General features: G+C 45.3%; 1 protein-coding gene across 3 annotated transcripts in view; it reads right to left on the bottom strand.

Annotated features, from left to right (window-relative positions):
• Positions 1-23,109, bottom strand: part of MYO1D (myosin ID) — a 166,296-nt gene extending 143,187 nt beyond the window's left edge. For all 3 annotated transcript variants that reach the window (XM_074849311.1, XM_074849312.1, XM_074849313.1), the window contains exon 1: positions 22,976-23,109. In XM_074849311.1, the coding sequence (XP_074705412.1) occupies positions 22,976-23,070 (95 nt within the window). In that variant the 5' untranslated portion in view covers positions 23,071-23,109. The remainder of the gene's footprint in view (positions 1-22,975) is intronic.
• Between the last annotated feature and the right edge of the window lie 3,524 nt (positions 23,110-26,633).

Genomic DNA, 26,633 nt, shown 5'->3' with positions numbered 1-26,633 from the left:
GCAGCTTTTTCCCTGAGGTCCCTGCTCTGAGAATATGGTGGCAAAAGACAAAAAGCCGCTGTGTGTAGAGCCACCTCAGCTCTGCAGCTTCATTAGCTGGAACTCCACAGGGTTAGAAAACAGGACTACGACTCCCCAGCCTGAAAGCAGCACAGGCCCGTTCTCCCAGCACACCTTGGCTGCTGTGCCAGGACAGAGCCGCTTCTGAATGGAGCTCACATTCACCTTTATCAGTGGTGTGGTTAATTTGCAACCAGGTCATCCACTCCAGGGCAACTGAGGATTAACTGTACAGGAAATAAAACAGATATTACTAAAACTAAACATTAACTTACTGCTGCTTGACAATCTTGTTTTTAAGCCCCCGCATCTCCCTCATTAAGCAGGGAAGGAAGACAGTGCTAACACCCAGCTGCTACTGACAACATAAAGCACCATTTCAGTTCAAACGGTGTTAACAGGATACACACAACATAAAACATAAAACATTACATCCACAAAGTAGGAAGACTTTCAGAAATTTGAGATTCTTTTTGATCATTTACTGCTGGCCTCCTTACTTCCTGATCACCCCCTTCTAAACGAGGGCAGCATTCATATTCCTGTTTTACCTGGGTTGGTGCAGATTGCTTTGCTCCTGAAGTCCCTCCTTGATCATCTGCTTTAACCCTGTTTCCAAAGAGATCTCAAAGGCCAACACACAACTAAGCTCCACTGGTATGAGCAGCAAGGTGAAACTGCACCAACCGTAACACACTTTCTTTCGTAAACAGACAGTCCTTTCTTCTCAGCAGGCTCTGCAGGGCCAACGAACCATCGTATGATACCACAGGCTTCATAATGCACTGACCAACTGTTAACATACAAACCACCACACATCACACACCATATGGCATGTTCAAAAACCGCACAGGAGTGTGCGACTGGTTATTTAAACACAGGCTCTTGCTGCGCTTCTTCAGTTTCCCCACAGCATCAATTGCTTTCTAAACGTGTAATTATAACACAAAGGCTAAGAAGATGGGCACGTGTGATGTTTTCATCACATGCTGATCAGCCAGAAGCAGTGGATAACAAAGGTATCCGAAGGTGATATTTTAAAAACTTCTAAACTCTATCACACTGGCCAAGCAGTGGTACCCACTTTGAAATTACAGCTTGTTGAATGACAAGTACTTCAACACCAGAGCAATTATTGAGGCTGTTATCTTCATAGTTTGATCAGAAATAGCAGTGTGCTGTGCAGCTGAGTGTTATTTGACAGCTTTTGCAACTATTAAAATGACCCTGAGAACTAATGAAAAATTCACAAGGGACCAATTCCTCATATTCAAACTGAAAGGACTATCAGAATATCTAAACAGATTAAAGAGCCATTATTAAATCAACGGCATCAACCCAGTAACCTACATTAGCAGATTGCAACCCTTTACAAGCCACTGCTCATTTATAATAGCACCTTTATTGCTGCTTCATGAACCCTGGAATTGGTTCATGGCCCCCTCAAGTTCCTCTCTTCCCTCATATAGTACCCAGCTGTAATTTTTTTTTTTTAAAAAAAAAAAGGGGGGGGGAAATTGTTAGACACAACTGTCTTCACACCACAACTGCAAGCAACGAAGAGAGAAGTCCAGCTAGGCTATGGTTCTATGATTTTTAGCCATGGTTAGTCAGGCAGGTGGTCTGCACTGGCGTTCCCATCATTAAATCCCCCCAGGAAGTTCACAGGTTCACAAGGAGCATTGGAGGAGTGAGATAACCCCAAGTGCTGACAGACTTGGGCTCAGAACAGCAGAGCAAGCAGTTGTTTGTATACATCACACTAATCAGTAACTAACCCATTTCGGCCAGCACACGCAGATCTATAGCAGAAAGGGCAACTCAGGAGCAAAATGAGCTGCAGCATGAGCAAAGACAGTTTATTAGCTGTGACCATGGAACTAGCCAGACAAGCAAGTGGGATTTCTGGCAGCACCACTTACCACAAGGTATTATTTCAGCTATTGACAGATTATTCAGTGAGGCATCCAAACAAAGATCTGTTTCAAATAAAAGAGTCTGACATTATAGAAGGACACATGCTGCCAGGCACTCCCAGGCAGAATTGCATTTGCAGGCATTGCCTCCCTCACAGCTGGCACTCACAATCTATAATCATAATAAAAAGTAGGACGTTAAAAGAACAAGCATCCTGTATAGATCCGAAGGAAATGAATACCATAAAAATAGCTGTAAACTAGTTCCAGTGACCTGTGGGCCACAAAACCCTCCAAGCAGAAAGACCTGTACCTTCCTCCATAGCAAAATAAGTCTGTGCCAGGCTGGTACCTTCAGTAAAAGGGGCATAACTTTGAAAATCAACCCGTCGGCCAGTTTGTCCAAGGCTTGTGCAGCTGGTCTGTCAGCAACTCATGGAGTTGGTTCATCCCTTTAGTGCCTGATAAACCCGTAGTAAATAGGTGACAAACATTTTGACCATGTAATACTAATTATTCCTATAGATGTCCCTTCCCAAGATGACAGTTGATGCCACCTCACAGACAGACTACGGCAAAAGCTTTAAACAGGAAAAACACTTTTAGCAAGTTAATTCCTCCACCGCTGATAACATTCCCTACTTTGTCTTAGGGCTGAGAAGCTCAGCAGAACTTTCGCACAGGTATCAAACTAGAACGTGCGACTGTTCTTACTTCCTCGGACAGAGGGATCTTCGTGCCAGAGCATTCTCCATGACTGCTCCTGCCACACTCTCCTGGGCCAGGGAGGGAAGGCGCCCAGACGGAGCAGGAGGGGTTGGGTGAGATGAGCAGCCCCTTATGCAGATGCCCATCGCTGCAGAGAGCAGCAGCTGAGCCCCAGGACTGCCTGCAGTCCCTGGTCACAGATAGGGACATGAATGCAGGAGAGCTCAGAAAAAAACCAAAGTTTATGTTCAACACGGTAGTGAAACATCACCTGAACAGTTCGTGCAAACCATAAAATGACTTAAGAGGAGGAAAAGGAAGCAAGTTTCCAAAACAGGATTAGGCACTAATGTGAAACTCCGAGATGCACTGACAAGCACAGGCAAAAGCCCTCACTGCTCCTGATACAACCTAGTTCTCGTCAAGCTTTGCTTTCCCAGAATTTCAATGTGTGAGGAAGAGGTCAAGAATGACCCAATGAGGAGCTGCTCTCCAGAACCTTCCCTGGTGCTGCACTAAGGCACAGTTTATCCAAAACTTAAAATGTGTCCAGGATCTTGAGAAACCCTGTGTCTCCAGGATACTTCATGGATCACGGAACATTTTCAGCGCCAGAGCTTTTCTCTTCTCTCCTGCTGCAGCTGAGCAGGACATGAGCCGGGCACTAGCCCTTAGCAGTCACCTACCTCTGCGGGCGGCGTGTCCCTGCTCAGCCCCACAGACCTTCTCACCCCAAGAGCTGCTTCTGCTGCCATCTCTCTGAAAGCAGTCCAGTTTATAGTATTTTCTGTGTGAAGTTTTAGGGAACACACAAGAAGGCAATTTACTATCAGAAAACAAACATTCAAAATTCTGATTCTATCTAAGCCTCCCCCCCAATAATCTCAAATAGTTTAAGGATTCCCTAAATGGAAATGCAACTAACACAAGGCTTAAAGGTCATCTCAAAGGAAAACTGTATGCAACAAAAAAATGGCCTGTCGATTCCATACACATTATTCCAGACTGCCCTGACTCCATTTAGGGCAAAGCAAAAAAAAAAAAAAAAAACCACAACAAGGAAAATGAAGTAGTTGGTTAAAGGGAATTTAAGGAGGTCCCTAACAATTCTTTTCAATATCAGGAAAAAGGATTTAAAAACACCTCAGCTGTGGTTACTGAGCCAGCAGTACTAGACCTCTTGATCCTCTGAACACATCGCTGATGGCAGGCTTGACCCCATCTCATCCTGGGTAAAGCCACACAAAATATTCCTCCTGGGCTGCACCGCTGCTCAGCGGAGTCCGCACTGACCGTGTGGCACCTCTTGGAGTTCTTCCACAAGACAACGACACACGGGACTTGCAAGTTGCAGCCTCAAAGCACTTTCGGTAACATGAAAACAGAAGTTTTTTCTGATTGTTTTCTCATTTTCCTGACTGTTGGCACTCAGGATAGTCACCAATCAGCAAGGTAACTGGAGGGAAATGAGACACAGCTACTGTGATAGAAGAAATAAGGAAACTGTGCCTTTATAAACATACCTCACCTGTGTCTTATTCCCGTATGCACTGACATCTTGAGTGTTACTGCCACAACAGAGACCACATCAAGCTTTAAACTGTTTCCTTGTTAAAATCACTACTTTGATGCCAAATAGTTACATCTTACATAATATGGCCTCTATCCAAACTAACAAAAGATTTCTGAAGAAATCAACATGCCTTACATCAGAGTTGCTTTAAGATTTTAAGTAAACTTAATAAACTCTTTAAGCCATACCAATCTCAGCTGTTTCAGATGTGTGTTATGCCTTCATACCTTATTAAAAAAAAAAAAACAAGTAAAAGTGTCTGCCAGCTGGTTTTTTGCACTCGAAACTACAACCATCCTATGCAACTATAAAATGTGACTTTGAAAATTATGTACAGATGAGCCTGTACTTTTAGTATTTTTAAGTTCGCTTGACAGCCTTCATTTATTATAGATAAAAAGCAAATCACCATCTTTTCACAGGCATCCTTCCCTTGAATTACCCCAAAAAGTACCCTAGAGTCAACATCAATTCAGTACAAGACTTGTGATCAGCTTAAGCACACACAAGCCAAAAGGAAATCAAACTAGTAAGGAAAATGGAATTACATCCTGCCAGACTAACAACTCGTCTGTTTGCAGAAAGACTGACTGTATAAAATAGATGCTATTATATTTTTACAAGGAAAACACTTACTCCAACACATGGTCTTCGGTGGCTGTGTAGTCCCTGTCTACTGATTACATTTACTTTCAGTGCAGCACTGGTAAGAAAACAGCATACATGTTCCCACTTCTGCTGGTTAAAGAAAGAACAACACCGGACCACGCCATGACCAAAAATAGTGCTGTCACTGTGACTGCAGGTTGCATACATCCTGCATCTCGGGCAGTAACAACATTATATAAATATTCAACAGTCATTTTTAGTCCTCCTACCTAACCATTACAACCTGAGAGAGGCCAAAAGTTTTCTAGAACGTATAAAATTTAGGTTCAGGTAAGTGGTTTCTACCCTGAACAGAGCCTCAGTAAAATAAACAAATTTTCATGAAATTTGCACCACCAATAACTCTTGTTGGCCAACAAGGAGAGATTAAAAAGGAGAAATGCCAGCAACCTACTCCTGAAGTCAAAACTAAATTCTTGTTCAAAATAAAATAGATCAGTACAGCTGCTGAGAATGTGGAGCTTTTGAATCAAAAAGAATTCACATCTTGAATGTTGCTAAAATTATCAGAGTAATCGATTCTCCCTTATCACTCATTTCTCAAGAATCTTTTAAATGTGAGTTACTGTCTTGCTAAAGTTAAAAAGCTCCAATATTAATCCAGAACACTAGTAAAGAAATCTCTCAGATGAACCCAGTTACTTTTTCACCTTCAAAAAGAATATTGCAAGAATATTCAAAAAATTCCGTCTGGCAGGCTGATACATCCCTTTATCCCGTACAGTCTCACAGAAGATATTCAGTGTTATTTGCAATGCCAGTTCATATGTTTTGAAAAGACAAACTTTAGAATAAAGCTACAGCTGTCATCCTGTCAATTCAGAATGATATTTCATTCCTTATCCCTAAGTATGTGCGTTACATTCTCTGAAACAAGAAGCAGTGGTACCTCCGATGTTTAGTGAGGGTCTGAAAAAATGTCATTCCACATTCTCGCATGGATGGCAAACATGTTAGAAAGATAGCTGGAAAAAGGAGATTTCAGTACTGAAGCTCTTGCTCCAGCAAAAGTTTGAGACAGGAGACAGCAAGAGAAAGTGTTATGGCAGATAAAATGAGATTCGAACTCTTCAGAGTAACACTTTACTACATGGCAGCAATGACTTTCTCAGTCTCCACCTGCCAAAATAAATTTACTGCCATTTAAGGTTGTTAAAATTTTTCCCCGATTAATCATTACTTCACTGCAACATCTGTCCAAGACGACTGTTTTGCTAAAGCTGGTTAGCCCACTGCAGTACGTTATGCAACCGCAGGCCATGCCGACGCTCTGGCGTAAGGTTAGTCCGTGCCAGCTGCGAAGGGAAGAGCAGCAAAAGGAGTGGGAGCTTTCAAGGGTGGAGTATATCTAATAATCACAGGGCTGAAAAGCACCATCCCTCCCTGTGACACAACCAACCTGAAACCGGTGACGCTGGACCACCAGTGAGCAGACAGGATCCTCCTAAAAACACTGCCCTATCCAAAGAGTTATTATTCCCCTTTCAACAGAAGGGATTGGAGTGGAGAAGAATGAACCTGTTTAGGTTTCCTGCAGGTCACCCTGTCGTTGGAGCCCCGAGGGAACATTAAAGCATTGATAACAATCTCCTTTTAGGAGGTAATATCTGTAAATATCAGGAAGTAATTCTGTAAATTAGGATGCTTCTTTTGGGGTTCCGTAACAAGCTAATTTCATCCTGGAAATATATAGCTCACACTTTTATTTAGGCCCTGGTGTTTAGCTTCACTCATTTAATCCATAAGTGGAGACAATTAACTCCCATTTAACCTTCTCATTAATTTCAAACTCAATTCTTTAAACACCTGTCTGAGATGCATACAGCAAAGACAACTGCTCCTGGCTCCAAACAGTTTATAAAGGACCACACAGGCCAGAGGACAAAGCTGTTAGTGACAAAATGCTGGGGACTGGAAAAGAATGGGAATGTCCTGAGCAGACAAAAAACCTGAAACTACAAATCCTTTTAACTTCTCCTATTCCAGTTGTGTGTTCAAGTTCATCACATCAGTATTTGAGAACTGCCACTCAAGACTCAGCTGCAGACACTGCTACTGGTGATAAATCTTCTGGCAGGAAGATCTTGCTTTGGATAAAGCATTAGGAACTTTCAGCTTCCTTCTGGGTGTTTCAGGTGATGGTGCTCTCAGAACAGATCACAATGCTAGCAGCTGGGCTACTGGTTTCTGTACCTGACCAGGCCAGTTCTTGCTCTCTGGGGAATCTGCACAGCAACAGTTTCCAGATTAAAAGTGTTTTCCCCCAGTTCTCTCATGCTCTGAGATCTGCAGAGCTCCCCCCCACCCCCAAAGAAATGCAACTACACAGCAGTTCCCCAATACAAAACCAGGTCCCTGCTGCAGCTGTAGTTTTGCAACAGCGAAACTATCATTGAAATGGAGATTACCCAGGGAGACTATCTAGGAAATTAAAAAACAGGACTGGTGTGGCTCACACTAATTAACCACCAATACTGCCACAAGCTGCTGCAAGCAAGAGTCTGAGCTCTACAGAAACCAGCCAAGAGGTAGAGTCAATGGCAGGAATAACACATTATTGCTTTCTGAAAGATGTCCTTGGGCAATCTCCACTCCCAGTTATAAAATCAAGGCAGGTGGAGGGCAGGGTAGCAGTAACAACATTAATGGAGACACACTCCACCTGAGGTTTTTGTTTGTCTTTAGGTAGACAAATGGGGGCAGAAAAAGCAAGCTCACAGATAAAGGCTACCAGTTAAAGTTCAGTGACTACTGGATAAAATATTAAGTAGCCTAAATAATACACATTGTAATGGCATGTCCTATTTTTGCTATAGGTGGATCTGGCAAATATGAGTCATCTTTGGAGGAAATCCTAAACTGCTCTCCTAGCACAGTCATAGCTGCACACAGAAAAGAAGGAGCTAAGTCCATAACAAAGCGAAGCCACCTTCATGTTAACACTGCTCTTGGCCAAACTTGTCAGGGAATTGCCAGCTGGACAATTTTAAAGCAAATGTTGATTAAGATCACAAGATGGTTATATTTGGAATAAGAGGAACAATCTCATATACTATCTTCACGAGTATGATCTAATAAATAAGTTTTTATGAGATCCCAAAATACACTTGGTAAGAAAGCAAGTCAAACCAAGACAAGTAGATGCTATCTACTTAATAGGAAGGCGATTTATTATTACTGTTTCAACTACTTTATGATGTAATTCAAGGCAAATCTAGCAAGAAAAATCCAAGCCACATGAAGAATGGCTAGTTACACTCTGCAAATGTGAAAGCCAAAAACAAAAGTGTGACAAACACTGCAGTGGGATTCAGAAGCACCAGAAAATGATTAATAGTGTGCATAATTACAGAATGTGACAGCAACGACTTCGCACCAGGGTAACATGAGCAACGCTTCTGTGGCTTCCAGAGGGTCAAGTGCTGGCTAAACAGCAAGGCCCTCAAGAACATTTCTGAAGGCTGACATGTAAGGTCGCTACGCCAGAAAGAAAAATTCAACACAGACTTTCTCAGCAAAGGGAGTTTCCATTGACACCTTCTATGAGCTCCATGATGGGGGAGCCGGGGGGGCACAGTGAGCAGAGAGTGGGAAATCGAGTGCTGAGGAAGGGGTAAGGGAGGAAGGTCTGTCACCCCGAGTGAGCAGGAGTCCCAGGACCCCCAGCACCACCTTGTGCCACCAGTTCCCACCCTGGAAGGCTCTTGGGGATCCTGAGCTGAGAAGCAACAGATCCTTTTCGAGGCATATCAGTTCCCAGGCATTAGCACCAGCACCTGAAAGCATGGAAGGGCTGGGACATCCCTCCCGAAAGCCCTCAGTTCTTGCATCACGTTAAAGTTGCTCTGAAAGTGACTTCTGACATTACCAGCTCCGCAAAATCCTTCTGTTGCCGATACCTTCTCTGCATTCACACAACATTTCTGTGAGACTGAAAATGACTCCGGTCTTCCACTCCAAGTGAAAGATGTAATTTCAAAGGCAAAATCCTTGGTGCAAAAACTCTAGAGTAGGACAAGTTAATAATGGACAACCCAAGGGGTCGGTGGCAGTGACAGCAGCACTGAGCAGGGAGGTAAACCCAAGGCAAGATTACAGACTGAGAAATAATATTGACCACTGTCATTTGTGATTTATTTCATGGGTCTCATGATAACTATTGGCTTTTTTAAAACTACATCCTCCTAGAGTACAATGAATACAACCGTCCTCACTCTTATTAAGAGAGGTTTTTAGCTTTCATCACTGTAAAGAAAAGTTTGAAAGCAACCACAGCATATCCCAAAGGCTTAAACGTCAGGAAGCAGAAAACAAAAATCTGTGAATGGTTGAGTTTGTCAGTGCTGCTCACTCACCACTTGCACACAGTGAGTGTCCGTACTATTAGATGGATGGTTTGTACATGATATGGGATAGGATGTTTTTTTCATATTTCTTCCCACATTAAAAAAAAAAAAAAGGGAGTATTTGGCACTCATAATACTGGAGTGTACAAAGAGTACCAAAACCCAGGTCAAAATTACAAAGGAATGGCTGTCTTCAGTGATAGGAATTTTTAGTTTGCAAAATATTCATTGCACTCTGTTACTCAGAGAACGATAAAACGAGAGAGTGTCAAAGGCTCCGAATATCCATGAGGACACCCAGTGATGGCCAGATGGGTGGGCACAATTGTGCAATTTTCCTACACTGTTACACAGCGAATTACTCGGGACCTGTCCATTAGTGCTATCAGCTCTACAGTCAAATGCCTCTAAGATAAACAGAGGCTGCTCATTTATCTTAAACTGTTTGGGACTCAGACAAGCCAATACATCTACATATGAAAGGTGAGAGGGTTGGCTTTTTTTTTTTTGCCCCTGAAAGCTTTCCCAGATTGGTTATGGGGCTTACCATGCTCATCAGGAGAGCCAAGAATTTGGCACTTGATGTGAAAAACACTTTGGCACTGCATAAAGGATGTGAAAGTGGTGTGGGAACTACTATTAGAACAAGATTTCTGACAGAGAACCGATGTACAGGTATGGAGGAGCCTTCAAAAAGGCAGCAGAAGTGTCCTGATAAAAAAAAAAAAACAGTACTGATCCTGACTACTTAAATGTTTGAGCTCCCCGAAGTCTTCCCACATCCCTAGTACAACATAAACCAGACCTACTGACCAAGCCAGTCTTTCTGTAAGAACCTGTTAATTTGTTCCATCCTGCAATTTATTTTGATTTAATGGTATACATTAGTAAATGTAACCCTAGAAAATTTTTTCCTTTAATTTAGTCAAGGCACTACAAAACATCTTCAAACTTCACTAAGTTTACTGTATTTAACTTACGTTAACTTTTTCTAGATACAGGGACAATACAGGAAAGGCAGAAAGTTAAAATGTTCTATCAGATGGAGTTTAACATTCTAAAAGATTATGACCCAATTCAACAGCTTCCATGATTCAACTGCAATGTTTGCTACACAATACATTTTTACAGCTCCCAAGCTAGTTTGTACGATAAAACAAGTGAAATTACTCTGATCTGTCTATCTGTACAAGGTCTACTCACTAATTTTAGTAAACAGCCTCCCAGCAAAGCAGTTATGAATCAACTACAGAAAAACACTCCCAGGAGGAGACCAAGATCAACTAAAGAGTTTTCTCCCCAAATTCAGTAGCAACAAATCTGGACTGGTGCCTAAAGTTAAATCGTGGCCGATGGTGTGTCATCAGAGCCCCACAACAATGTCATCACCTCGGAGAAGTCATGGAAACAGTGAAGATCTGTCTGTTCTAAGCCAGCTGCTTCAATCATTCCTTCATACAGCGAGCAGAAGGTGCCACCTTGGCTCCTCAATGAGAGGATCAAAGATTCAGAAACCCAACAGAAAAGCAGGGAAAAAAAATAATCAGGCATTCTTTAAGTAAATGAAAGCGTTGAGATTTACATTGCTACTTGCTCCCGCATGATGGGGGATGATACACGTAGATGGCATCTTTTAAAAGATGAGTGTCCACCATCAGGCCTTCCTGGCTTTCACAGTTCTACCTACCAGCTGGAAGTCTAGCACCCCTCTGCTCCTCAGGGCAGGAGAACACCCATCGCCTCAGGCATTCGGGGTGACCAGCTGCCACCCGCCACCCCTCTACTACCCGCAGGAATGGAGTGACAGTACCTAAAAAGAAAGAAAGCAGCCAAAATGTTTTGGTTAAAAACAAGACTCATTTTGACAACAAGCAGCCCCCCTTTAAGTCTCCAAAAATGTAAGCCCTTAATGGAAAACATGTTTTCTATCAACTGATCAGAAAAATTAAGCAAAATATTCCCAATTATTTCAAAATCGTTCAACTTGCCTTCGGTTTCCTATCAAGTCTGGCTTGATTAGTTTTATACCAGGTTTAGAAAGGTTTACACATATCTACTCTTTCTTGGCATTTCCTCAAAGGGGTTTAAATTCAGTATAACTAATAAAGATTCAGAGAATTCGCTGCCAGAGACTGGAGATGTCTAGCTTAGGAATGTCTGCATCCTTGAAAGCCAGGATGCAGTACAGCCCAAAAAACAAGTTAAGAACAAAGACAAGATTTCTATTGTTTGTTTTGCTAGAGACATAAATGCTACATTTAATAGGAAAAAAGGGGAAACTAATATACTCCTTTTCATATACCAAAGCCTGCAGGCATACACAAACGTCATTAGTGTTCTCTTCACCTAAAAGAGGTTAGTTCATAAACCACATTAAGCAAAGTTACTTTCTTACTGCGACACAGATGAAACTCAAAAAAGGAAACACTTTATTATCAAGAAGCATTGTCCACAAAGTTATACATCTAACCCTCAGTCTTATTTTAGAAAGTCTCCCTGGTAATTTGCCTGTGCTTTTGAAAAGCAAGTAATATGTTTTGAATTATAAGAGGTTACAGGGACATTTTTGTGGTAAATTTGGACTTTCATTTGCAAAAAAAAACCCTCTCAGTGCTACAGAAATCCTTTCGGAAATAACATTTTTTTGTCATTGCTAAGCACTTTTCAACAAAGTTTAATAGCTACTGTTCCAAGGAGCTGTTTACATCCAGCTTTAAAAGAATACTGGGGTACTTATGTCCCTGCAAGCACAAGGAAAAGCAGCACAGCGTCTGTCCGATATTTTGAGAAGCAAACAAAAGAGAGTATATTCTCTGCAGTATGCAGGGGCAACAAGTTTTCTAAGCAAGTTCACTTAAATACCCCCTGAGCTCAGGGTCTGGTAGTCTGGGATTTTTCTGGAGGCCTAAATTGTACTTACAGCTCTTTTGAGTCTTCTTTCATTTGCTCCCCTGGTCTTTACACCCAGGATCAAGAAGGAACAAAACGCCAAATAAGCTGTTATTTAGAAGAAGTGGAAGGCACTATTTCTAGCCTCAGAAGTTCATAAACTTGATATCCAGTTGCTTTATAAACAGTGCATGGGAAGAGGGCTTCAAACAACAGTAGCTGGATTTTTCCTTTGAAGGTGAAACTTTATCATTCATTCTTGTAAACAAAATAACCTATTTAGCTGAAGTTCAGCAATATGAATAAAAGCAAAAGTTTTACTGTAAACATCTACAAGATGTCTAGCCACATGAAAGCTTCATTGTGCTCTTGATAACCGTGATGTAAAGGCTTTTACAACCACCAAAGTTTTTGCAGACCAACACGCCAGATTTTACCACCTCAATATACCATAGCAGAGCTCTCCTGAAAGAAAGCTGTGCTGTTCATACAGTGGGAAAAGAGAATTTTTTTGTTTTAGTTTGTTTTTCTTCGCTATTCATCGTGAGACAGCCTTTGCTGCCATCCAGTAAGCTGTTAAAATATGGGTTCTCATTACTCCTTGGCTGTTTTGCTTCCTGGACAGAACGACGTAGTAAATTGCTTGAGCCCCCTTCAGTTTCCCTACTGCGAGTTTGTCCTGGGCACCATAAATAAAACCCAGTACAATGATGAAGGCACTGACCAGTCTGATGCTTATAATAGAAGCCAGATATTAAAAGGGAACCTTTTCAGGAAGTTTCAGCTGGTGCCCCAAGGTATAATTCATTTGAGGGGTAGCAGCGTACACCTGCTCTCCATCAGAACGAGACTTAAGTTTTCTTTTCATCAGGAGCCCCATAATAAGACAGTTTATTCAGAGGTCGTCAGAAGCTCCAGTGAAACACCGCTTAAGTTGGCTTGATCTAAATAAAGCATGTTAGATTGCATGTGTACAGGGGCAAGGACAAAAATACAAACTTAAAACATTATGTTTGGAGATGGAATTAGACACACTACCCTAAACTAAACATTCACATCTTGCAGCACACCATATACCACATACTGCACGGAGTCCTGCCATGAATCTCCTGCAATTTTTATTTCCCAGGAATATGTAGCGAGCCTTCAGGCGTCCCAAATTAAGTTACACCAACCTTAAATAGGAACAGATCATGATGCTGTAAGCAAATTATTCTCTACCTGAACAATGTCAGATAGGATAGCGTTGGGCCAGGCTCTGTCCAGACCCAAGAGAACATGAACTCCAACGGGCACGGATCCAGTATGGAACTGGGAAACTACTTGAACAGATCAACACGATAATCAGCGGTTACAGCATACCAAACCTCCTACCATGACAAAGCCTGTGTAGGCTTCATAAATTAGACATTTAAGGAGGCGGCAGTGTCTTTGTTGAAATTTATATGGCGTGTTTTCCATGCCAAAGGGAGTAACTGAGGGAAAAGTACATGAATGCTTGTCAGAAAGTTCTCAGACAGACACGTTAACAAATCAGTGCTGTGGGAGAAACTGATAAACATTGGAAGAGATAAGCTGTGTTTCTGAGGTCAAACAGGAAAGAGGCAGAGAGATAGGTGAAGCAGATAAAACAGAAAGCAAAAACAGGTGGATACACTTTGAACCAGCGTATGTGGGAAAGGGGGCTTTGCCAAGGTGTAAGGCAAGAAGTGAGCACAGGAATCAGTGCGAAGGTGACTCTAGGCAAGAGGTTCAGCTCTGAGTATAGCTCAGACTTGGGTCCGATAAATAACAAGATTTGACTTCAAGTGCAAGGGCCTAGAAAGGACCGAGTCAGACGGTCCAGGCAGAACAAGCGAATTGCTGTCCAGAAGAGCTCACTCGCTCCAGCCAACTCACTGGGCGAGGCTGAAAAGATCAACACCAAGATCAGAGAAGACACCTCTGCCTCCGGGAGAGCTGAAGGCACGTGAACAGACACCTCAGCAAGGGGAAAAGTTGGGCAGCTGTGTCCACCAGTACAAAGAAGGTACTGAAAGCAAGAGGAGAGAGAGGAGTCACCAGGGATGACCAAGAGGATACTGTAATTATAAAAATATAGGAGGTCAGCAAGAGGAGAAAGGAAGGGTCAGGTGAGACAACACTTCTTGGACAGACAGCAAGAGTCAACAGTTGACACCCTGAGTACAGCAAGAAACATCCAAGGATGGGAAACGACATCATGGCAGGTAAGCAGCTGTCTAGGGACCACGTCACTGGTTTAATGCCATATTTTCACCAAATGGTACATTTTTCTGAAAAGAATGCTCTGGATCAGACCAGCCCAACAGTCACACTCTAACTGTTCCCTGAAGTGTCACGTATCTCAAGGCTGGCAGGTCAAAGTAGGCAAATGGCAGCAATAGGGCAGGCCACTGCCAACTTCTAGATCAGCAAGGGGTGGATAGCAACCAGGAAAAGTGTGCTGCAAAATGCTCCAGCAGACAGGTAAATAGGACAGAATGCGATAGTGGTGAGACACGAGTATTCCAACACTGTTCAAGGAGAAAATTTAAAGTCTGCAGAGAAGAATTCTCTGAAATTACGGGGGGCAGAATGGAAAGTACCGTTGCCACCAAAAGTTACAGCAAGAACAGATTTGTTATGCCCCAGCACTAGTCACACTTCTACTGATGAGTCTGAGAAGAAGCAGAGCACTGCAAGACCATCTATGACGACTGGGGTGGGTCCTCCAGCTTATCATTAACAACTGTTTTATTTAAGAGCTCTTTACCCGATATCCCCCTCCTCCTACCTCAGCTTCTCATTGCTGGGCTCTGACAGTATGTTATCTGCTGTCTATCTAAACCACTTCTCACAAACAGAGCAGGTCCCGTGTCACCTTGCAGCAGATGGGCCCCGCACAGGCCTGGTGAGAAGAAATAAATCCCAGGAACAAGAAAAACCTCATTCCTAGCAAAAGATAGAGGTTATCTGAGGAACACCTTAATGGTCTACATTTGAAGAAAAAATGTCTTTTCAACAGGTTAAGTCTATCTAATGCCCCTTTCCCACTCTCAAAGACAGAACAGTCTCCTATCCAAGCTGTTCTCTTTGCATTTGAAAGCACCATAATGAAAACTTAACTTCCCCTCCGGGTGCGTTTAACACCGACAGAAACATCGGTACATGATAGCAGTAGTGTGAGCTGAGATCTCATCAGATCTAACTGAAAAGTCCTAAAAGGAACAGAAATCTTCTTCTAGAAACTGTATTTCTGCTTCTGGAAACTGGCATTGAGTATTTGCTACAAAGGGACACACAGCTCCCTTATTTAACACTGACAGGCAAACCTGTCTTCAGACATCTGCTTTCTTCTCCCCCCTCTCAGAATTTCTTCGTTCCATAAAAAGATGCAATCACGACCCAGGGACTGAGAAAGGAGAGTGATGATGTAACAGCCAAATATCTAGCGAGATCTGCATCTCTAAAAGGAATTTGAGTAAGCAGGACTAAAGGGGAAATATTCAGGTAGTGTAAAAGCTTGCTCAGCCCAAAAGGAATGCAAGGGTCGGTGGAGCAGTAGATCAATAAAACCATCTACAGAGGTCGATTTTTGACCAGAAGTCAATACAAAGGACTCTTGACAAAAGGAGACCAGAAGACTCATTGGCAATATTAGCTAATACTTACTATAAGGATTTGGCAGATCTTAAACCCAAGGTTTAGCTAGTGAAATTCAGAAGGTGAAGATAACTTCAGTTAAGACGATGCAGGTTATACAAATCATCTCAAACATGTAGTAGTCAAAACCAACAGGATTCCACTTTACAGTGTCACAAACAGATGCACTGCCCACTGAGGATCTTCAGGACCCACATTATTTCATCAGAATCTAAAAAATAATTGCAGAGAAGAGGCAAGGATAAAAGCAAAAAGGCTGCTGAGGAATTCCTAAATGAGCAACTGACTTTTTGCAGATATCTGCTGTGTAAACAGCAGAAAAAAAAATTTATTAAAAAAGATGCAATAAGGAGCGCCTCCTGTTGAGCTAATTCACAATAGTTCTGGTCACAAAACTGTAGGGATTTTTCTTCACACCTGACACCATGTGACATGAATGTTCCTCCCCAGCTTGCTGTTAGCTAGCTACCTACAATTAAATTTCGTTATCTCTGCTCTGACAAGTACCATAAATGCAGCTCGGCGTCAGCTGGCAAGCCAGAACCAGCAGGTCTGGTGCACAGCATTACCAGAGCCAGAATGTAAAACTGTAAGGTACCCTGAAAGGCTAATCTCATTCATAAATCTGACCTCGTATATTATTCAACACCCATGTGTTAAAATTATTAAACACTACCTCACCCACATTGCTATTAAAAAGACTACTGTAAAATTTCACTCTGAGAAAATAAGGTATTCATAGATCAGGGGAGGACAGATGTGCAAAAGAAGAGTCAGTGAAACTACACAAATTCAGCACGTACGGAGGCAAAACAAATCCCACGCTGGACATTCTCATTCAATGTCTCGCTCATGCGAACGCCGTCAGGAAACACTGAGCCCACCTGTAGCAGCTATCGGTTTCTGTAAGCTGAACGTTAAGTCCCTGCAGAAATTGGAAAGCTGGCCTTGAACCTCCCTTTTGCTACTTGTCTAGTTAGGATTTGCTTTTCAAGTGAGATCGATGGCCTTTTCCATCTATGAAGATCAAGCTGGACCCTGTCCAAGCTCGTAACTCAAATTTTGATGGACTAAGGGGAATTTTCATTCCATTCATTCCGAATTCTGACACAAGACAGCTCTCTGCAAGCTGAGCAATTCTGAAGAAGCCAAGAAGAGCTGATGAGACTTAACTGCTGACCGTCTGAGCAGCAGTGAAGAGTGTCCAGCAGGATCCACAGTGGCAGGCACCCCTCTCTGGGAAGAAATTAGACTCTTTCCAGCAGCTTTATAATTCAGCGCCACGTGAACAATTCAAATATTCATATCTATTTAAAAGGAGGAAATTAAAATGGCTTAAAGGCATGAAAAGCTTGTTCATTAAGCATGAATATTGCATTACCAAAAGCACAAATGAAACCAAGCATTCACGTAATATTTCCTCCACCAGGATTAAAGATACTTTACTACCTAGTGTGAAGCCAAACCTCTCCCACCACAACTTCAACCAAAAATATGAATGTTTAAGATGGCGCTCAAAAGATAAGAAGGCTGGTGTAAAAACTTCCATACAATACAGACAGCACCCCTTTGCTCCAACACTTTTAGTAGGATTAAGTCAACAGAAGAGCAGAAAAAGTCTGATACAGATAAAGAATCAAATGCTATCAATGATGCACATCCCAGCTGAGAAAGAATTGTTCCTAATGTGTTTATGAGGACTCTGATCCTCTGAAGATGGAAACAAATTAAAGTGTTTGGTCAGCCCCAGAACTTGTGCACGTTTTGCCAGACCTGCTGAGGACAGATAAAAAGGAAATAACCCAGTCTCCAGACCTAGAGGACACTAAGTTGCAGAACAAGAGTTTGGTCTTTCAGAACTGCAGAACGAGTGAACAACTGCGTACTTACACAGAAAAATGCCCTTTTATATCACCTACTGAAAGGGCTGCCAACAACTGCATTATAGCTTCTTTTCAGGTCACTGGGCAGCTATGAAGTCTATACGTTTTCATACCATCTTCAGCTTCTTGTATCCAAAACTGCCTCCACAGGAGAGTGCTGTAAACCCAAGAGACTAACAGCTATTCACACCAGTCATCCAAAACACAAACCAGATCATTTTTAAGACTGACAGATACTACGGACTCAACCCTCTACATCATCCGGAAGATGTGGGTTTTTAGAGAGACCCAAAAGGTATAGCCTACACACAACTGTCTCACGAAAATCCCTTCAAGATATCCCTCTCTGGCATTCAAAGCTCAATTCCCTGTTTCAGTTTGCTACAACCTTTTTATAGGACCACAGCGTACGCCTCACCCTTGCCTGAGCCCCAAACACTTATGGAAAATTCTCACAGGAGAACCAGATTTTCTTTACAGATTCTTGATACCAAAAATATAAATCATAACAAATATTACCTTTCAAATGTATCTGCAAAAAATATGAATTTACAACTGTTGCCTTAATTTAGGATAGCTTTGAAAATGCTGGGGTTTGCACTGTAACAAATAGTTGAGAAACAGTAGAAAAACCACTTTTGCATATTTTGAACTAAATGCAGAGCTGTGTTTTTATTAACTGTTGCTTTAAGAGGTCAGAAATCACAACGTGTGCAGGGAGACAACTGCAAGGACTATTCAACTGCAGTTCCTTGCACCACATCCTCAGGCTCGGGTGGGCTGGGATGACCAGGAACTACCTGAGCAGCAAGTACAGCCTTCCACATCGGGTTTCATGTCAGAACTAGTTAAAAAAAGATGAAAACAACCCATAATTCATATTACAATCATTACACCTTACCATGTGCCTTCACCATCTTCCTTTCATGCATCCTTGAATTCTTTAATAACTACGACAAAGACCTGTTATGTTCCCAGGAGGGGATTTGCACAATGCTTATGAAAAAATGAGCAACTCGCTAGAAATCAGGAAAAGATGAGTCAAGTAGCACCTGCTCACAAATTAGACGTGAGAACAGAAAGACCTTGAGCACACAGCTCATATGGGACTACCCCAAACGCTACCCTGCTGCTGCGATATACAAGTCTACTTTCTGTTGGCATTTCAACGTGGCTTTTCACTGCCAGGTGATTAAGAGGCTTTGGGTTTACCCACAGTTGGGCCCTCACATCATCTCACGGCAGGAATCACGTCTCACTCTCCTTTTGAGACCTTGTGAGGAGAAGCTAGGCTGAAGTTATTCCTGAAGTTATCACTGCAGAACAAATAATTCAAGAAATCAAGCTACTGCTTTGCATGCCATGGATACCATTTTTAAAAGCTCTTTGTTTTGATTTGTTTATCAAGATAAATGTTAGTTGTACAGGATGGTACAATGAGTGGTCTTTGCAGGATAATACAAGAAATCATATAGAAACCAGAACATTTCATACTTGTGAAAAATAACCTTCTTGCCCTCGTCCTTACAAGGAAGTAAAATAAAAATTATAAATTTTGTCACTCGAAATTTTTATTATGGGGTGATGAAAAATGAGGTGATGTACAGTTTTGTGTTTCTCTTATTCAAAAGTTCACATCACAGGTTTCACCTATGCCACGATTTCTGCAAAACATTAGCAACTCCTCCAAGACCTCTGCTCCCTTTCCACAAGCACCATCTCACCCCACCTGCTGTGGAATAGTCACAGCCACGTTAAGTCAAAACCACCCACTGAAATGAAAGTGTTTTAACAAGCCCAGAGCAGGACGTTCTCCCTTAGATTACAGGCAGGTGACACTCGGAGTACTGCTAAATACCAGCCCCTGAACGCCAGTGAGAGGACCTGAGAGCTGTTTGACATTAGCAAGATTCCCTGTTTTAAGGAGTCTTCCAATTCATCTTACGTCCTCTGATAGGAACTGAAATGCCAACTAATACTGCAGTAATCAACCTGCCCATAAAGGTCAACAGAGAACTGATTAAAGGGAATGCCAGACTATCTGCTGAAGTGCAAACTGCTCAAACACGGCGGTTTACAATAATTCATACTTACAACTACTTAAGGAACAATTATCTGGAGGTTTGCTATAAAGAAACAACGCTAGCTACTGAGTCCACACTAATTGTTCCAATGCTCCTGCTTTTTTTTTTTTTCTTTAATTATTGTGATGACTAAGAATCACAACCAGACGCTGGTACAAAGCCCACTCAGAACTAAGGAATTCAAGGACTGGATGACTTCTATTTACAATTAACATGTAACACACAATGACTGCTTAAGCATCCACATGAAACGGCCAGTTTATTAAGTAGCTGTAAGACATGGCCATCAAAAAATACTAACGCTATGCTATCCTTGCTGAATCACTACGTGAACCTACAAACAACAGGGCACGAAGCGCAGGGATGGGAAATGAGGTGGCAAGTTCACACTCCATCCTACCTACCCTGGCAGGTACTCGCATCGACAAACAAACCAGCCGCACTAATCCAGCCCATGTCAACACCACTAAATTCAAATATTGAAGTAATGAAAAGTGCAACTTCACCATTTCTCTTTTTCCCACTAGAGACATCCTTGGGGAAATATCCTTGCATGCACTGAAACTGGTATGATTTCAATTCCACCCACATCTGGGCTCACTTGGGAACTAAATCCAGCACAACCCGTCTTGGGTCAGCCAGTGACCCTGAACAAAAATAGCTCTGGCAGAAAGCTGGATTTATGGAATAGGGTGGAGCCCATCCAAGTGTAAAGCGAACAGACCCGGCACTCGAAGTTAATGACGGAGAAGCAACAATTTCTCCATTCTGGTCTGTGCATGACAAGCATAGAGGCGACTCGTGCCATCTATGCAACATGACAAAACACAACATGACATAATCAACCCCTGAACAGGTCAGAATCTCAGTTGTAATTTGGGTCTGACAATTTAAAATGTATCAGCAGCAAAAGTTAATTACTGTCTCCAAAGTAGTAAAAATAAGAGAAGCAAATGATGCTTGAGAACTGTAGTAATGCCAGCAGCGAGGCTGGGTCAGCAGGCCAGGGCCACGGTGTCAAACAGGGCTCAGCAGAGTTTAGCAGTTTTACGGAATTACACTTTTGATAAATTCAAACTAGATTTCCCAAACATCCCAGAGCAGAAAAGCCTGAAGTCAGAGGATGACAGCACCAAGGTTAGAAAAATTAACGGTAAATTTTTTTAACAAAAGATTACTCTGCCCACCGCACAAGACAGCCTTGAAGTGCAGGCAGAACCCTGCCTGCAAACTGCAGATGACGGCCAAAGTAACGCATGCATTCTCATGCAAAAGAAACTGGAGTTTGAACTGGTGTCACAAGGAAAAGCCTGGTTTTGAGTACCAGTGACCAAGGCACTGGAGTTAAAGGGACACTTGATGGTGTATCAGACACAGCAGGGATGTCCAAACATCCTCAGGCACAATCAGCACGCAACAGGACAGAAAAAAGAAAAATCAACCTACCTAACAATTTTAAGGATCCAGAATTGCTAGCTTGTTCTACTCATCCTCTTTCATACAAAATTAGCAAAATCTACCAGTGCAAGGCACCTCTCAATTAATTCCTAAATTCAACCAACATGCTACCTTGATTTTCAAGTTATCTAACAATCCGTTTCAAATACTTCATTTAGATTTCTAGTACATATTAACCAAAGAAAACTCCAAGAACAAAATGCTACATGCAAGTTTCCTGCTAATTACAATGACTTTGTTTGTAAGCCCTTTATAATACAATTAGAGTGTCATGGCATGCACAAATGAGAAACAAATTTAAGCACTTAGAGACACTACAAAATTTATTTGAATCTGACATTTCCTCATGTTCAAAGCTCAACTATTCACAGTATGTCTTTCTTAGCATTTAAGCACAAAAGCCCTCTCTACCCAAATAGAAATCCAAATTATAAAAGAAAAAATAGTATCAAATACGCCTGTTGTTAGTGTATCTCACGCTGCCAGGGTCTGAGCTCTGACCTAGCAGCACCACAGAAGGCGGGTACACCCTGGTAGCCAGTTGTGTAGCACAAAGATTCCCGAGCATTCAGTGGCTCATGCAGCCAGACCTCAAAACCTACAGATTTCATCCAGAGCAGACATCACAATTGCCTTGAAGAGCTTAATTTTCTCCTTCCTCACTAGTTTTATGCCAGCTGAAGAAGCTTTGCCCACCTCTCTTCCTTTGGCTATTGCCAGAGCCGCTCTCAGGGTGCCTCCAACAACCGCACAGACCTGACAAGTTACTGATTTGAACCACCGCCGGAATGCAAGTGGCAGGAGAGCAGCAATCAGTAAAGCCCGAGCAAAACTGGGTGGGGGGAAACAGCCAGTAAGTCACATTTTTATCCCTTTGGTAATTATTAAATCCTTGCACAAGCAGGGCCAAAAGAGTTTATCAGGAAGAGCTCACATGAATCTTTTATAATGGAAAGTGAAAGACAGCCGCAGACTTAGGGTCCCCCCCAGCTGTCCTCTATCAGTGCCGCTCAGGATTTAGTTGTACTTCACAGAGGGAACAGGGACGAAAGCGCAGATCTTCCCAAAGCCCATCGCGTCTAGAAGGGAAATAAAACCATAAAGATCACGGAACGTTAACGCAGCGAGTCTGCACCGGTGGACGGCTGGAACGCTCCTATGGGGCTGGAGCAGCCTTGGACTTGGGAACTTTTATTGCTGGTTTTTTTCATCTCAACTTTGCACACATGTCAGCATAGGCGAGATACCTGTTAGAGGGGAAGCGAAGGAGTGCGGACTGAGGCAGATGAGCGGGAGAAGAGGGAGGTTTCTAAAGGGTGACAGAAAGTCCCCACAGACCCAAAGGCAGGGCTTGGTGCTCCCTGCCTGCACCCTGCGCACCCTCATACTCCCTTGGCTCACCCCCGTATCCCCACTTCATAGAAAACTCCCCTCTTCGGGCCGGGTGTGCTCCACTCTGGAGCTCGGTCAGCTCTCGGGGGGCAGCAGGCAGGGCCAAGGCAGGCTGAGGGGGTGCTGCCCGCCCTCAGCGCGGGGCCGGTTCAGCTCACGAAACCGGCACAGCGCGCCCCCTCCCCTAATTGAGACGGGGCGGGGGGGGGAAAGCGGGAGGACGAGGCCTCACACCCCTCACACCCCCTGAGGCAGCGAGGGGGGGGGGGGCGGCAGTTCCCCCGCCCTTCCCGCCCCTCACACCGGCCCGCTCCCCGCCGCGCCCCGCGCTCACCGCAGCCGGAGGTTTGCCATGAACTCGGCCATGGTGACGGCGTCCATCAGCACGAAGTCCGCTTTCCCGAACTCCAGGCTCTCCTGCTCCGCCATGGCGGCGACAGGGACGCTCGGGCTCGCGCTGCCCCGCCGCTCCCCGGGGCGGGGGGGGGTGTGTGAGGGGGGGTGCCCGCCTCGCGCCCGCCGGGCCCCGCCTCACCTGCGGTGAGGCGGGGCCCGGCGGGCGCGGGGCGGGCGCCCCCTGGCGGCCTGTGGGGAACACGCAGCCTCCGCCCGCCGGCCCCGCCCCGCGCGGCCGCGAGCAACAGCGGCCCCTGGCGGCGAGAGGCTGCGCCCGGGACCCCCCCACAGCACCCGGGGGACCCATCCTGCACCCGGGGGAACCCCCCTCCGGGATGTGCTGCGGGCGTGTTCTGGGCTCCGCGGACCCCCTGCGCCTTTGGCAGCCGGTTCCTTCTTCCCCGCGGTGAGCGAGAGGGGAGGAAACTCCAAAAAGGCCATTGAATGACTCGAGCGTGTCCAGAGAAGGGCAACGGAGCTGGTGCAGGGTCTGGAGCACAGGTCTGATGGGGAGCGGCTGAGGGAACTGGGGGGGTTTAGTCTGGAGAAGAGGAGGCTGAGGGGAGACCTCCTGGCCCTCTGCAACTCCCTGAAAGGAGGGTGCAGAGAGGGGGGATGAGTCTCTCGAGCCAAGGACCCAGCGCCAGGCCAAGAGGGAATGGCCTCAAGCTGCGCCAGGGCAGGGTCAGACTGGCTCTTAGGAAGGATTTCTTTGCAGAAGGGGTTGTTGGGCGTTGGAATGGGCTGCCCAGGGCAGGGGGGGAGTCCCCATCCCTGGAGGGGTTGAAGAGTCGGGTTGAGCCAGCGCTGAGGGATCTGGTGGAGTTGGGATCTGTCAGTGCTGGGTTAACGGTTGGACTGGATGATCTTCAAGGTCCTTTCCAACCGAGTTGATTCTGTGATTCTGTGAAAGTCTCTGTGCTGGTGAACAGGGGGTGCAGGGTGAGCTGGGGAGCCCTGGGGGGCACCCCTGGGTGGCTTCGCTTCAGAGGGGGCTTCTCCGTGGGGTTTGCCGTCTGCTGCTCTGGCTCTTTGCCAGCCCAAAAGCCAGTTTTCCCTCCAGAACTGTTTCAAACAGGACAGGATCTCGTTTGGGAATAGGAATATTTACCTTTAGAGGGGCGGAGGAGAAGGGGTATCCGGATGCACTGATGCACAGACACACGGACAGATGGACAGACAGAGAGACACACGAGCGCATGGGTCACGGGTGCACAAGTGTATGAGCAGATGGACGTAGGGACACACTTCGTCCTGGGTCGTGCTGCAGGTCTGTCGGTTTGCTCATCCTTGGCCCAAGCCACTTGGGTCCTTACACCAAGCGGGGCAACATCTGTCAAGTCAGTGCATCACCTGTGGGGAGACACAAAGGGGACCCTCAGGCCTCGGGTCTCTGGCCATCGTGTATCCATACATCCTGCACTCGGGGGAAGGTCCTTCAGCCCTGCTGTCCCCAGCCCTGTCTGCTGCAGGGTTGTATCCTGCACCCAGAGGAGCCGCCCCCCCACCCCAGTACAGGGTGCTGTGGGGTCACATCCTCCTCCTGGGAAGATCCCCCCTACTTCAGGGCGTTGGGGGGAGCCACAACCTCGGGGTGCTACAGGGTCACATCCTGCACCCCGTGGGATCTCCACTTCCCCACCCACAAACCCACCCCAGGGTGCAGCAGGGCCAGACCCCGCACCCAAGGGACCCCCACCCCTCTCCACAGCATCCTGCAGGGCTGCACAGGACGCCCACCCCCACCCTGAATCCTGCAGGGCCAGATGCTGCACCCCAGCACCCCCACACAAACACCCTGCAGGGCAGGGTGCTGCACCCCAGGGAGCCCCACAGTCACCCCGCTCAGGATGGGGCCCCATCCTGCACCCATTGGCTCCCTTTTACTGGACCCCAACACCTTGCACTGCAAAACATGGTCTTGCACCCAGAGACAGCCCCCTCCACCATAGGGTGCCACTGGGCAGGGCCAGATCCTGAACCCAGGGAATTTCCACTCCAGGATCCCAGTGGGCAGGGCCAGATCCTGCAAACCAGGGGACACCCACCCACCCCAGCACCCTCCCAGGCAGGGCCACATCCTGCCCCCAGCACCCCTGAGTGCCTTTCCAGACCCTGCTCACTCCAGCATCCCCAGAACCCCCACAAATAAATACAGAATAAAACCACACAAAAAATCCCCCAGGAACACCCAGATGCCCCAAAGTCCCGTACCACAGCAGAAGGGGCTGCCTCAGGCTAATTACATTAATGATACTAATTAAGGCAACAAGGGCAGGGGGAACCTGGGAGCAGGCACAGCCACACCTGAAGGAGCATTTTGGGTAAGAATTGCTGGTTTGGGTGTGGGTGCAAGGCAGCACGGCCATGGCCATCCCCATCCTTATCCCCACCCTTGTCCCTGCAGCCCGGTGGGTCCTGATGGGCCACAGCCCCCAGCTGAAAGCAATGAACCCCCCCGGTTATAGGCAGCAGTTCCTGGTTCCTTACCTGCTTCTGGGGGAGGAGGAAGAGGTTGGGGGAGCTCTTGGAGGTGAGATGGGGAAAAAAAAAAATACTTTAAAATATCCTATTTGTGCTTTGTTTTCTGGTGTGCTTAGCTCTATAGGGGGGGCGTTTTCTAGTCTTGTTTTATGTAATATGCTGTATATTTTTTTGTTATTGCAAGTGCCTAATTTGCATGATGTTAATTAAATGCCTGTAAATGCCTTGGGAAATCCTGGGTGAGCTGGAGGTGTCTGGTGTGAAGGCAGTGCCCTGCTGCTGGGGCTCCTGCTCTGCTCTCCCTTAGCAGGGGCGTGTTGGAGCAGTGCTGTGTGTGGGCAGCAGTGATGGAGCCTGAGCCCCCTGCCCTCCCCAGGAAGAAGGCAGCAGCCAGGCGTGCCTGGCAGAGCCTCCTCTGCCTCCATCCCCGCAGGCAGAAGAAGAAGGTGGCTTATTCCATCTACATCCGTAAGCTCCTAAAGCAGGTATGTCCTGACCAGGCTTGGGTGCAACCATCTGCTTTCCAAGCTCAGCTTGGTCATCCACCTGGATGCTCCTGTGTTAGCCGAATCTGGAAATCTTTAATTTAATTTGAAGGTGTAGTGGATGGTGCTGCGGGAGCTCTGCCTGACCCATGCCTGTAGGCAGCTCCTTGAGCCATGCCACCCCACAGGTGGCTGAGTTGATTCTCTGATGGTTGCCCTTCCTGCAGACGTGGTCCATCAGAGCCTCCTGCCCAGCAGCTGCTGCCCTTGCCTGGCTGGGCAGCCCCCAGCTGCTCGGGGACGTGGCACTGGAGGCCGCCCGGCTGTCCCTCTGCGGCAGAAGAAGCCACCTCAGGTACCGGGAGGTCCTGCTGGCCATGAAGCTGGTGCTGCTGCGTGAGCTCTGCAAGCCTCCTCCAGGATCCTGAAGCTGTCAGCTGCTACTGAAGGGACTTGGCAAGATGGGACAGTCTTAGGAGTATTTTAATGTGGTTTTGGTAAATAAAGTATTTATTAGCCTTGTTTAACAGCGCCTCCTATCTGGGCTGGCAGCACTGAGAGCAGCAGCTGGGCTTGGACCACTATGGGTCTGGTTACCCGTGTGCTTCGAAGGGGTGCAGGAGGGAG

The sequence above is a fragment of the Strix aluco genome, chromosome 24 (assembly GCF_031877795.1).
Source record: "Strix aluco isolate bStrAlu1 chromosome 24, bStrAlu1.hap1, whole genome shotgun sequence".
Classification (NCBI taxonomy): domain Eukaryota; kingdom Metazoa; phylum Chordata; class Aves; order Strigiformes; family Strigidae; genus Strix; species Strix aluco.
This window is presented reverse-complemented; position numbering and strand designations above follow the sequence as displayed.